The sequence below is a fragment of the Lynx canadensis genome, chromosome B3 (assembly GCF_007474595.2).
Source record: "Lynx canadensis isolate LIC74 chromosome B3, mLynCan4.pri.v2, whole genome shotgun sequence".
Taxonomy (NCBI): Eukaryota; Metazoa; Chordata; class Mammalia; order Carnivora; family Felidae; genus Lynx; species Lynx canadensis.
In genome coordinates, this window is record NC_044308.2 from 48,952,880 (window position 1) to 48,967,058 (window position 14,179).

General features: G+C 39.3%; 1 protein-coding gene across 5 annotated transcripts in view; it reads left to right on the forward strand.

Moving 5' to 3' along the window:
- Window positions 1-13,879, forward strand: part of RAB27A (RAB27A, member RAS oncogene family) — a 77,423-nt gene extending 63,544 nt beyond the window's left edge. For all 5 annotated transcript variants that reach the window (XM_030318141.2, XM_030318137.1, XM_030318139.1 and 2 more), the window contains one exon: window positions 11,381-13,879. In XM_030318141.2, the coding sequence (XP_030174001.1) occupies window positions 11,381-11,579 (199 nt within the window). In that variant the 3' untranslated portion in view covers window positions 11,580-13,879. The remainder of the gene's footprint in view (window positions 1-11,380) is intronic.
- Window positions 13,880-14,179: the final 300 nt, after the last annotated feature.

Sequence of the window (14,179 nt, forward strand, 5' to 3'; positions counted from 1 at the left end):
CCAATTCAAACATTAGCACATGAATGGGTAATAGAAAATACAAAAGCAAAAAATCAGCACACTCGGATGTAAGCCTTGGGAGGTATAAATACCTACTTTGCATATTAATATGTGAAACCATAGGAAAAACACCGGGTGAGGGCTTTAATTTACTCTTTCAGTACCATTTTCTCAATCTCATGGTGTTTGAAGAAAGACACATTTGAGTGCAAATGCCCTAATTCTATAAGGCTGCTTTCCCAAGATGCAAGTAGGAGATGCATGGGATAATTATCTCTATTCAGCAAAAAAATTGCAAAGCCAGTTCATGTGCTGCCGTAGAGAGCCCCAGAATACAAGCAGGCCTATTGGCTTTGAAATTTCTATGCTGGGAGAGGAGTGTGAGGATCCCCTTGGTTTAGGTTGTGGTTTTGTTGTAGAGAATAATCTAAATACTGTCTTCCTTGAGCTCTGGAATAGGATCACAGTAGCAACAGCATTAATTGGCCATGAAAGAAGGGGTTAGCCTCCACTTGTTAAAAATGTCAGGGCACCTCTACAAAGGAATTTGTGCTCTGCTTTGTTTCTACCTCTAATACAATGAGAACTCAAATGTATATGCATTAATTACCCTTAATGTAAGCAGGAGGCAGCAAGTGGAGTTGAGAAGGAAGGGAGGTTAGAGAGAGAGGTGGTGTGGTGTGCAGGAGATGCTACTGGTCCTGGTTGTTAGGCAGAATCCAAGGAGGCCAGAGGAGGCATTTTCTTTTTTTATCTTGTGACAACTGCTTTGTTCTTCCTTGGATTGATGGAGGACCAGAAAACACTGGAGGATAGGGTTCACATTGGGAACGGAGTAGAAGGATAGTTTGGCCAGGCGGGAAGAAGCCAGAGTCTGGGGACAGTTTTGAATACCAGATAAGGAGAGTAGACTTAATCTCCTGGGGGACAGGAAGTTGCTGAAAGCCTTTGAATGTGGAGGGATGTGATAAGTACTTGTCTATATCAGTCTAGGGTGGTGGATGGGTGTGGTGAAATGGAGGGAGGAAAGACTAGAGACAGGGTGGGGCAGAGCAGGATTTTAAGTCTTTCTCAATTCTAGGGGTGGGGCAAGGCAGGGTGGGGCTGAGGAGCTGTGTGTATTCCCATCAACTATATTAGCTTACCCTGGCACAGATTTGCAGTAGGGTGTGGAGGTTTTCACTGTAGGATAGATGGTGCTTAACTGTGTTAGAATCACCTGAGGAGCCAGGCATCTGTGTTCGCTCAGTCAGTTAAGTGTCCTGAGTCTTGGTTTTGGCTTAGGTCATGATCTCATGGGTTTGTGAGTTCAGTCCCTACGTTGGGCTCAGCACTGCTGGCAAAAAGCTTGCTTGGGATCCTTTCTCTCTGCCCTTCCCCTCTTCCTGTGTGCATGCTCTTTCTCTCTCAAAATCTTTATTTAGATACAAAAAAAAAAAAAAAAATCTGAGGAGCTTTTAACAAATGCTTGTGTCTGGGCCTTACCTCTGAGCTTCTGAAATAATTGGCCTGGAGCAGTTTATTAGGCAAGATTCAATCAAAGAAAATTATACCTAAAAAAATTTGTTACAGGGATTTGTGGGAGCTGGTTAAACAGTTTCTGTAAAGTGTTTCTGATGCTGAAGCTTGAAGTCCACAGGACAGGAAGTCAGGAAGGGAAGGTGGGTCTAAGATGAGAGAGAGCACCAGGAAACACCATCTGGGACCCATAATGACACATGAAACCCATGTCAGTACTTGCTGCCTCTGGCCTGGATGGTGTGGATAGCTTAGAGAAGCCAGGGACCTTTGGCACAGAGCTAGGCACACTCGGCCCAGGAGCTGGAGAAACTGAGAGGATCTTGGGGAATGTGGAGCAGGTAGAGGTGTGTTTGCTGGTTTATTTATGCCAACGAGATGAGCCAGAAGGTGAGCAACAATGTATGAGAGCTACGGAGTGGCGGCTGCTTTACTTCCACCCCCCAATATCCCCCAAATCTCTCCTGTGATGTACCCTAACTAGAAAGGAAATTCTGGGGAATGTTCAGCCTAACCAAGTTGACCTGTTACAAAACCACCACAGGCAGGGGCCTGGACATTGATGTCTTTTAAAAGCTCTCCACTTGATTGTCATGTTAAAAGTACCTCTGGTGCTATTAACAAATACTCAGATCTGGGCCTCACCTCTGAGCTTCTGACACACTTGGTCTGGAGTAGTGATTCTGAGGTGGAGGCTGGCAGAGCCCCACAGGAGATTCTGATATGCTCATCTATTCTTGAGAGGCACTCCTGTAATGAATGTAGTGCAAAGGAAAGGGGGAGGGCCAGATACCAATGAGAATACTGAAGTGTCGAAACTGGGACCTGGGAGCTATGTTGCAAGTAGGTGAGGAGGAAGTGAGTGATGAAGCAATGGAAACCATGGACCTAGACCATGCTCTTGAGAAGTATGTGAATGAAGCCAAAAGAGGTAGGGCATCTAGGGGAGCTAGCTAGATCCAACAAGTATGTTCTCAAGTACTGGAGTGGAGCCAGGATTGACTTCTCCCCCCTCTGGGCTTTTTCAGCCTTTTGTTTATTTCCTCTGTTCTGGTTCTCAGGATTCCACATCCTCCCTGGTATCAAAGAGCCCAACATTGCCTTCTGTCTGTAGGGGGAATCTGGGATTGTAGGGAGACAGGGATTGTCTTTCATCTGTGTCCAGCTCACAAGCTCTGGGGAGTACTTCATAAGAGGGGCTCAATCTAAAGTTTCTGAATAAAGTTAAAATGAGAGGAGGGATTAGCACATAAGATTATGGAATCTATTGGAGAAGAATGGAAAGGAATGGAAACAAAATTTTCTTAGGAATTAGGAAGCATGAAATGTAGTTCTGTAGGCTTTTTCGCAATTTCAGGAGGAGCTATAATGAAACAGTTTAGTGCATATGCATTTCATAAATTTGACATCTAAGTTTAATGATTATTTTCACAGAATCTTTTTTTCATTTTTAATCCTTAACATTTTCATTGGCTGTACATGTACTAAAGGGCTATGTTGGTCAGTTTATCTCTATGCTAAAAGTCATAAAATAGGGTACAGTTTATGATACATCTTGATACTGTTTGTATATTTGATAAATTTGCATTTTCTGTTCCTATTGTGCTACCTTTTCTCCCCAGTTCCTGAAAATGGATCATTGGCTCACAAATGGTTCTCTTAAATATACATGAATTTTGAGAAAGACTTTGTCTTAGAAAAACTTTGAAAACGTAATAAAGACCATGTTACAGTACAAATATGGAACATAAGTCTGTGTCTGCGAGGACAGTAGATCTGAGAATAAGGATTTCATGGGGTAGCCAAAAATGGAAAGGGTGAATCGAATGCATGATGAAGAATATCAGAAGTTTTGTTTTTAGTAGATTAATAATCCATTTACCTGTAATTCCCTATAATATTTAGGTTTGTCTAGAACAAGTGCAAAATAATACTTTCTAGTATGTTATACTGAATAAAATTGTCAATGCAATCAGAGAAAAGAGTAAAGCAGGTTTGCTCAAACTTGTACTGCTGCCAGTCAAAACAACTACAGTCTACAGTTGCTGAAACACTTTAAAAAATAGCTACAAAGTCAAATATGTTAGAAGAGGAAGCAGAATCCAGTATTGGCAACATTCTCTTTGAGGTGATACTATGGGATTTCAAGCCTTAGTATAGTGCAGTTCAGAATCACCTGAATGCTGGGTCCCAAGGAGTTTCTTTATTTTATTTTTTAATATATATATATTTTTTTATTTTTGAGAGAGGGAGAGCTAGAGAGAGAGAGAGGGAGACAGAGTTTGTGCGTGCGCACACACACACACACACACACACACATAACGCACACACACACGGACACACACGCGGGGGAGGGGCAGAGAGAACAGGGGACAGAGGGTCCCTAGTGGGCTCTGCATTGACAGCCTGATGCTGGGCTTGGACTCAGGAACTCTGAGGTCATGATGTAAGCTGAAGTCGGATGCTTAACAGACTAAGCCACCCAGGCACCCCCCACAAGGAGTTTCTGTTTCAGTAGATCCGGGGTGGAACCCAGAAATTTGTTTCCGATCCCCGGATGCTGCTCCTGCAGGTGGCTGAAGACAGCACTTTGAGAACCACTGGCGTGGATGTCAAGTTACTATCAGACGTGCATGCTGGTGGATATTTTCCTTGACAGTATAGTTGGACAAATCATTATGCACAGAAAGTGAAGCAGTTGTCTACTGTACCATGGATGGGTGAGGGAAATGTGCTCAATGACGCATCATTGGAAAATCCATGTTTTAGAGAGGAATGTTTTTCTTTCACAGTTGATTAAATCAGCTGTGGTATAGACTGGGAAGGGACACTGGGGTTGGTACTGAGAGAGTATCCACCACAAGTGGGCAGGCAAGGACTTTGTGAGTAAAAATGGCTGCATCCAAATACCCTCCCAGACTCTTCTTTTTTCACAAGGTTAGTTGGTGGTCATTACAACCCTTTTGTTCATGATTCAGAGTTGAAAGAAATAGAAAAAAATGTGACTACAAGGAAGGAGTGAAAATTCAATGTACATATTTCATGTGTCGTACAGAGGAACGGGTAGCAATTTGTTTAAATTGAGTAATAACTGACATATAATATTGTATTAGTTTTAGGTGTACAATGGGATGATTTGATACATGTGTTGCAAAATGATCACCACAATAAGTTAACATCCATCACCACATATCATTACAATTTTTTTCATCTGATGAGAACTTTTAAGATCTACTTCCTTAAAGGCAGCAAATTTAAGACAACTTTTTCCCCACTGGAGGCTGTGAGCTATTGATGAGAAAGTTGCTCAAGAGTTTCTGGATTAAAGGATGTGTTAAAAACATTTATTTACAGCATTATTGAGTACAGGCTATTTCTGGGGTTCAAGTGGCTTAGCTCAGGAGCATACTTAGTGTCCTTTGTGCGTTGAACTAGATGAAATGTGGTATGAATAGCTTGATCTCAAATAATTTGATTCTTTGCATACTTCATGACATCCTTCCTTTATACAAGAAATAATGATGTATTATTGGGCATGTTTAAAACCACACACATAAGCTGAAACTAAACGTGCAAACTTTTTCAGAACCCCACACAACTCATTACAGGATCTAGATTTTATTTGGCACAACCTCCTAGTTTGAAACAGTCCATAAACCAGCCCTTTCTTATACATGGTTGTTCATTTAGCATTCAACAGACTTTGAAAAGTAGTGAGACTAATTATGTAATTTAGTAAAAAATTTCTCCATAATATCTGGATCCGTACTGGAGCCAAATAACTAGAACCATTTGACAGAAGCCTCAAATATACTTGCTTTCATTTTTGACAACCTCTAACTGTAATCTAGGGTCTTGTAGTTTTGTGGAAATAAGTAGTAGAAAGGAAACCAGCCTGATGTGGATCCTGACCTATGGCATGAGCAGGATCTTGATATCCTGGTGAACAACTGTAAATGATCATAATACCCTCCCTCATTGATTTGAAGTAGTTAGCCATTTTGCTCATTTTATTTATTTTAAAATTTGTGATTAATCTATTTCTTTTAAAAAATATACCAAAATTGGATTCTGCATGCATTCCAAATGACTATTCAGAGGTTATTTTTGGACTGATATCACAGGTAGCTGCACAGGGTTTTTTCACAAGTTTGGTAATACTGCCTCTAGTAATGCTACATTAGCACCACCATGTGGAGAGAAGGGACAATATCACTATTTCTGTGGTTAAAAGGGTAATTGATCCTCTTGAATTTAAGGTAATTTTTAAAATTTTTTGCCTAATAAGTTTTTGGAAAAGCAGAGTATTATTCTTAGAGAAGAAAAAACCCATTAGATCATCATTTATTGAGCACTTTTTGGATTCTAGGCTTGTGCTAAGTAAGCCCTTTACATGTATTATCTCAATTTCTCCTTACCGCAATGACCCCATGAACCACGGTTATCCTCTTTACAGATAGGGAGAAGTGTTTGGATAATGTAGCCTGAATGCCTTCTAGAAGTGAACATCAAGAAGATGCGGACATAAAAATAGTACTGACTGCATCCACTAGATTCATCTTTGCCCTTAGGACAAGCAAGACAGTCCAGTTTTCAAATGTGAACTCAAAGACACATTTCTGTTTCTGGAGCATCACTTATTGGGGAAAGATAGTCTTATTTCAGGGTCTTCTCTGTGGATCTCATTTGCTTCTCTGGCAGCGTAACTATCAGAGAGCAGAGAGGAGTGAATTTTAGCAGTCATTTATTCCTGTAGAAACAAAAACCGCATTGCCCCAGAGTCTTCTAAGGAAGTCTCTGAATGATTAGTCTAAAGATTAAGGTTGTTAATCAGACTCCTGGTCCCATGACCTGGAGCTTCACAAATGGCAAGAAAATATACTTGACTGAGATGTTGTTGCTTGAATTTGGAATTAAAATTTAAAGTACATCTTATTAAAAGATGTACTATATCAACATGAGTGACTTGAAAGTTTGTAACCTAATTCATATAACTTGAAGTTCTACCAATTAAATATTTAAGTTAGCAACCATATTAGACAATAGCTTATTGATCTGCTAGAGGCATCAATCATTTCTACCTTAGTATTAATCAGTGAAATAAAGTCCAGTTCTCTCTGCATTTGGTGAAGATCACTTGGGGGAATTAGGGATCTGATGAGGGCTCAAGGTAGGCAGATGCTTTGGGGCATGAAGAACTCCGGCAAGGATGGATCCGAGTGAGCCATCCCTGATGTAGGAAGGAAGCATAACATGGTCCCAGGTACTAGGATTTAGGGTAGTTCTGTAGATCAGGTACATTGTGGATTAAATCAGTAGTTTTAAGATAGTTTGAGAGTTTAATGTTGATAATGCTGCTCAGGTCTCTTGGAGTTATGACTGTCTCATGACTCAGTGACAGTGTTTCTATGGGATGATATGTTCTTAGTGTTAAACAACAAAATTACAAACAAACTTTTGTAACCTAACCTATTTCTGCCTTAGAAATAAGAAACATTTATCAGTGACACATATATCAAAAATGACACATTTCTTGTGTGTCAGATTATGATATAGATGCTTTAAATGTTAACTCATTTAATCCTTATAAGACAATGCTGATAGTGTTTAGTTTTATGGATGAAGCAAATAAGGCACAGAGTTTAATGGCTTGTCAGGGTTCCATAGTTGGTAAGAGGTTGTACTAGGATTCGAATCCAGGCAGGCTGGCTTCAGAGGTTATGGCTCCTAACCATTGTCAAGGATGTTTGTAACTTCCATGCATAGATTTTATAGTTCTTAAAAGTATTTTCAACTATGATTTTCATGTATGCCTCAAAAATAACTGTGAAGCAATTTTCAGGAGCAAGAGGGAAAAACTGTGGAAAGTAGAAACAGCTTAATAGATTCAGTTGAATTCATTGGAGCTCAGGACCTGAGTTTGAAAGCTATTTACATTGGATTTTGAGGGGATTTCAAAAAATTAGATGTGCATTATGATGACAAGAAAGTTCTTCTGTTCAACCAGTTTTATTTCCCCCTTCTTTGTTTCTTTCCCTCCCTCCCTCCCTCCCTCCCCCTCCTCCTCCTCGTCCTCCTCCTCCTCTCTCTCTCTCTTTTTCTCTTTTTGTATTTCCAATTTCAGCTCATTATTCTTGGGGGGAATGATGAATTTTTCAGTTGCTTTTCCATGAAACAGTATATTTCTGAATGGTGCTAGAATGATTAAGCCTTCTTTTATTTTTTTTTTAAATTTTTTTGATGTTTTTATTTATTTTTGAGACAGAGAGAGACAGAGCATGAGCAGGGGAGGGGCAGAGAGAGAGGGAGACACAGAATCTGAAGCAGGCTCCAGGTTCTGAGCTGTCAACACAGAGCCCGACGTGGGGCTCGAACTCACGTATTGTGAGATCATGACCTGAGCTGAAGTCGGACGCCCAACCGACTGAGCCACCCAGGTGCCCCAAGCCTTCTTTTAAGTATGAGAAATTTTCTGTAGACATTAAATAATTCTTCATGGTGTAGTTAAGAAAAAGCATGATGAAGAAAATGTAAATATTTAAATTTTGAGAATTCTCAACCTAAATTCCATTCTTACAACAATGGCAGCATCACACACTGTCCCCGTGATTCAGCTCAATAACATAAGTGCTCAATAAATAAATATTTGTTGAATCCCCACAAAGGATGCACTCCTCCCACTTGGTCATCAAATATTGCATGTGACCAGGGGAGTGGGAAAGAGAGACGCATTATCTTCATTTTATGGATAAGGCAACAGATGAAGATGGAATTAAGAAGACTGACAGTAACCAAAGGTGTTGCCAGGCAGGTTTAAAAACACTAAGAGCATGTAATTTGCCCAGCATACTGTTTCCTGATTAAGGTATGTTAGCATCAGGATACAGAGGGGTATGAACATGGACATGGTTGAATCAGTAGAGCAACTGTGTCTCGTAGTACTCACAGATGGATGGATAAATGTTCATTGGAGAGTTCCTCAATGAGTTTTTAAGAGCTAGCTTGGAGCAGGAGAGAAGTGCAGAGGTCCCGTTGCAAGTCCTATCAGCTCCTACAGGAAGTGTGCAGATAACAAGACAGCCTCATGAGGAATCATATGGAGAAATAGCCTTCCATTCCTATACATGTACCCCCTACTGTACTGCTGCTGCCTTTTTTTTTAATAGAGAGGGGGTACATGCAACATTGCGAGGGCAGTGGTGGAGGTGGGGAAGAGGGAGAGGGGGAGGGGAGGGACTTGGGGAGAGGGACAGAGAAGCCCCTCCAAGGAGCCCATGCAGGCTCGATCTCAGATCTCAGGATGGTGAGATCATGACCTGAGCCAAGGTGAAGAGTTGTCAGATGCTTAGCCAACTGAGCCACCCAGGCACTTCCCCCCTCCCCCACTATGGCATCTTAGTGACATGAGAAGCAAAGCAGCTGTGAGAAGAACTGGAATCAAGCTGGAATCACACAGCTGTGGATTCAAATCCTGGCTCTGCTACTTTGTATCTTTATGAAACTTGGAAAATGACTTCACCTTTCTGAGCCTCGGTTTAATCATCTGTGAAATGTGAATAAAAATTTCCAGAGGTTTTTCTCTGTTAGGAATTCAGTGTCAATTATTTTATTGTCTTCTTTTGATTTTTGATGTAAAAGCACTAGGAAGTTTAAAAATATATATATTTATAAAAGCTCTCAGGTGGAAGCTGCTCCTAGCCAAGAAATAACAAAAGAGGAACTGAAATTGTAATCAGAGTCACTGATGTGGTATTAACATACTAGGAGAACACAGGAAAACAAAGCTATTCTCCAAAAAAAGTAATACTGATGGAGAATTGTAAAGTCCCTATAAATGTAAGGAACATTTAACTAGACTCAATTGCAATACCCACAGAGGTGCTCAAACAACTTTCTTTTGCAGTTGTTATATCTCAGAGCATTTTGGTCAGATTCCTTACTAAATGGCGGAAATGGAATCGATAGTTTGAGGAAATACAGTTTTATCACTGTTTTCATGGCTTTACTAAGAAGCAGGAAGAATTTGGCAGTTGATTAATCCTGTTTCAAGAACTAACTCAAGTGTATAAAAGGTGGCCACTGAGAGAAGACTCATTTCTCTGGGCAAAAGACATGAATAGACACTTCTCCAAAGAAGACATCCACATGGCCAACTGACACGTGAAAACATGCTCAACATTACTCCTCATCAGGGAAATACAAATCAAAACCACAATGAGATACCACCTCACACCTGTCAGAATGGCTAACAGTAACAACTCAGGCAACAACAGATGTTGGCGAGGATGCGGAGAAAGAGGATCTCTTTTGCACTGCTGGTGGGAATGCAAACTGGTGCAGTCACTCTGGAAAACAGTATGGAGGTTCCTCAAAAAATTAAAAATAGAACTACCCTACAACGCAGCAATTGCACTACTAGGTATTTATCCAAGGAATGCAGGTGTGCTATTTCAAAGGGGCACATGCACCCCAAAGTTTATAGCAGTACTATCAACAATGGCCAAAGTATGGAAAGAGCCCAAATGTCCGTCGATGGATGGATGAAGAAGATGTGTTGTATATATATAAGGGAATATTACTTGGCAATCAAAAAGAATGAAATATTGCCATTTGCAACTACCTGGATGGAACTAGAGGTTATTATGCTAAGCAAAATCAGAGAAAGACAAATAGGTGACTTCACTCATATGAGGATTTTAAGTTACAAAACAGATGAACATAAGGGAAGGGACGCAAAAATAATACAAAAACAGGAAGGGGGACAAAACATAAGAAACTCTTAAATATGGAGAACAGAGAGTTACTGGAGGGATTGTGGGAGGAGGGATGGGCTAAATGGATAAGGGGCATTAAGGAATCTACTCCTAAAATCATTGTTGCACTATATGCTAACTAACTTGGATGTAAATTTAAAAAAGAAATAAAAAAAGAAAAAAGAAGACTCATTTCTCAAGATTATATGAGAAGCAGTCTTAATAGTTTTGAAACTATGTTTTGTGAATTATTTAAAAATTTCACATATATCACAGGTCCTTGGGTAACCAAAGACTGATGTCCTTGAGAAACTCTGAGATGATGTAGAAATCGGAATGTCTTCAAGTTTATGATCAGAGAATACAGGCTAGAATTGACAAGTGGCAAAGCCTTTGACAAACACAGCCAGAGAGCGTGCATTTTTCTCTACTGTCAGTGCATGTGCAGCATGCAGTAGAAGGGATTTGTTTTGGAAATCCTCATACAAAGCAGATGAGTTTGGAACCAGTAGAACATAATGGTTGAGTTGGTTTCACTGGAATCAAGCAGCTGTGGATTCAAATCCTGGCTCTTCTACTTTGTATTTTTATGAAACTGGGAAAATTACTTCATCTTTCTGAGCCTGTGTTTAATCATCTGTGAAATGGGGGGTGGGGGACACCTAGGTGGCTCAGTCAGTTGAGTGTCTGACTTTGGCTCAAGTCATGATCTCACAATTCATGGGTTCGAGTCCCGTGTCAGGCTCTGTGCTGACAGCTCAGTCTGGAGCCTGCTTCACGTGCTGTGTCTCCCTCTATCTCTGCCCCACCCCCACTCGCACTCTGTCTTCTCTCTCTCTCTCTCTCTCTCTCTCTCTCTCAAAAATAAACATAAAAAAAAATCATCTGTGAAATGTGAATAAAAATTTCCAGAGGTTTTTCTCTGTTAGGAATTCAGTGTTAATTATATTATTGTCTTCTTTTGCTTTTTTATGTACTCTGTTGTGGTAAAGCATTTTTATTTTCTTGTATATTTATGCTCCACTTACTTTTGAAGTTGAATTATAAAGGGCAAAGGCCACTTTCTTTTCCCTACACATGTTTTTACCTGAATTGTCTCTGTCTTGCAGAATCCCCTACTTTGAAACTAGTGCTGCCAACGGGACAAACATAAACCAAGCAATCGAGATGCTCCTGGACCTGATAATGAAGCGAATGGAACGGTGTGTAGACAAATCCTGGATTCCTGAAGGAGTGGTACGATCCAATGGTCACACCTCCACAGATCACTTGAATGAAGAAAAGGAGAAGGGGATATGTGGCTGTTGAAGAGTCCAGTGAGCTACACAATAACTCAAGGGTCTGTGATCTTCTCTGTGTGTAATACATGGCACAGAGAGAGATGAACCGACGTGTACAAACTGCTTCTCACCGTCCCAATTAGAGCTGTCAATTAAAGCATCTGGTTTCAAAATTAATTTGCTGCAGCTTTGTAAATATTTAAGATTCAGCCTGAGAGTTGTGAGAATGTTTCACATTGCTAAAAGTGCCTTATAAAACTTTAGCCCATGACAGTAGATCATTCAAGAATTGAGGATTCTGTGGTTACAGAAAAGTACATTTATTAAGTAGAATGACTAAAGATGCCATCACCTGCCTTAACATACATCAGTCCAGAGTCCAACTCTTAAAATCTTAGGTACAATTATAAAACAATCCAAATTTTAAAAACCATACTTGTACTCTAGGTGACCTTGTAAAATGCCATCTAAACCACTTGAATGTTAACTAACAATATATACAAATGTCAGTTCAATATCTGTGAGTATTTATATAAATATTATCTTTAAAATGAATATAGGATAAATTATGGTTATGTCTATAGACTCTGGATAAACTGGATTGACCAGTTATACACTCGCTTTGACTCTTGGTAGGTAAGGAATTGGGGATGAGGTCGGGGGTGTCTTAATATAGCATGAGCAACTGAAGTGGGGCTTCTAGCTCCCTGCTATATTCCCACTGCTCTGAAGGGTTGATCGAAGGATCAGGGAATTAGATTTTTATGGCTTTATTTCACTGTGACCTGTGCATTTATATTTGGCTTATGTGCTGGCCACATTTGGACATAGCTGGTGCTTATGCTGAAGTTATTTGTGATAAGTAAACATTTAGCTTCTTTGTCTTCATATTTATAATGTTGGTCTGGCATCCTCAGACAGTAGTTTTAATTAGCTTATGAACTACTAATCTTTTGTCTCACCATCATGCTTTATGTCATTGATATTTGCAATTTGTTTTATTTTTTACATTGGTGGAATTGAAGGAATTAGTTTTTAATTACATAAAATGTTTGTTTGCTATTTGGTAGATAAAAGATGTTTGTATTTAAGCAGTTATACTATAGCTGAATATAAGAAAAATGAAGCTTTCTATAGCCTGTATTTTTTATTGAGATCACAGGCATTTATTGCACTTGCTGGGTCTTGCCAAGCTCATGGATTCCTCTGTAATGCTTAAGAGTCTTCATATCAAATTCAAGGTAGTTTTAAAATATGCCTTATGGCAGGTGTTTATAAAGGTCAATAGGGGAAAATTCTTATTTATTAAAGTGGTTTAAAGAAATTAGATAAAAAGTTCCAAAGAGCTTAGTCGCTATTTAGGAAGAAATATCACTCATTGTAATTTAGACAAAGAATAAAAGTAAATGTATTTTGTGGTGGCAAATGCTTGAAAGAACTGTAATGATAAAAATACAGTGATGATGGAAAGTAATTAACTTTTATATGGTAATTTTCAAATAGTTTTTTATTGAGTATCCTGTTTTTTTGCCAGTTCCCTCCCACCACTCCTTTAAAACACCTAGCTGTGGTTACTAAGATCTTACATATTTCTAGTCTTGAAATGAAGACTTCTTTTAAATACTGAAGAAGTCATTGAGTCCTGTGCATTTGAACTGTGTTATTTCAGTGAGACGAAGATTCAGACATTACAAGGGCAGGGTCATAATCACAAGCAGTGCCTTTTAAAGTTGCTGTAAGACTTCAGTGAGGTGAATTATAATTTTACTGCTACGTATCAGGCAGCATTTTATATATAGTTAAAAAGAAGACAATATTTGTATGTTTCACTTTTTCAAGAACCAAATGAGCAATTAGCTATATATCCCATTGGCCTTATCTATAATACACAATTAAACATATACATGATAGAGTGCACATGCAGGAACTATCTTTAATTATTGAAATAAATAACCTGTATTCTCTTGGGAAATCACTTGTTTGAATTTGCTATTGAAGTAACATTTTTTGCATCAATGTATTTTTCTATTTATAAGATTGTATAAAAGTGAAGTGTATCTTCAGTGAACTTTGTGCCAATTAAGCTTATAATTAAAAAGTAGTCTAGTCAAGTTTGTGTGTGAATATAATTTCATTTCCTATCACAGTAAAGTTTCAAAGAAGAAGTTAGAATACTAGAGAAAACTAAATTCAGGGATAGAAATTTCATTAGATGTTTGATGAGGAGCCAGCCAAGACAACAGGTTCTGGAGAAGGTAATTCAAGTACATTATCACCAAACATTTATAGAACACCTACAGTGCAGGCAGTGTTGTACTGGCCAGTCTCTGGTGAGCAAAACAAGGATGGTAAGGGCCTGAATTAATATTATACCTGAGAGATGGATGCAAGAGACATCGGGAAGGGGGTATCATCATTGGATACGGAAAGAATATGTGGGGAGATGGACTCTGACCTTATTTTCTGTCATTGTCCCCCTCCCTCACTATCCTGTGGGCACACTGGTCTCTTTGGAGCAGTCAAGTGTGTTCCTGCTTCAGGAATATTTGCTGTTCCCTTGATCTGGAATAGCTAGTCTTCCACATATCTGCGTGACTCTCTCTCCTATCCTTTAAGACGGTTCAAGTG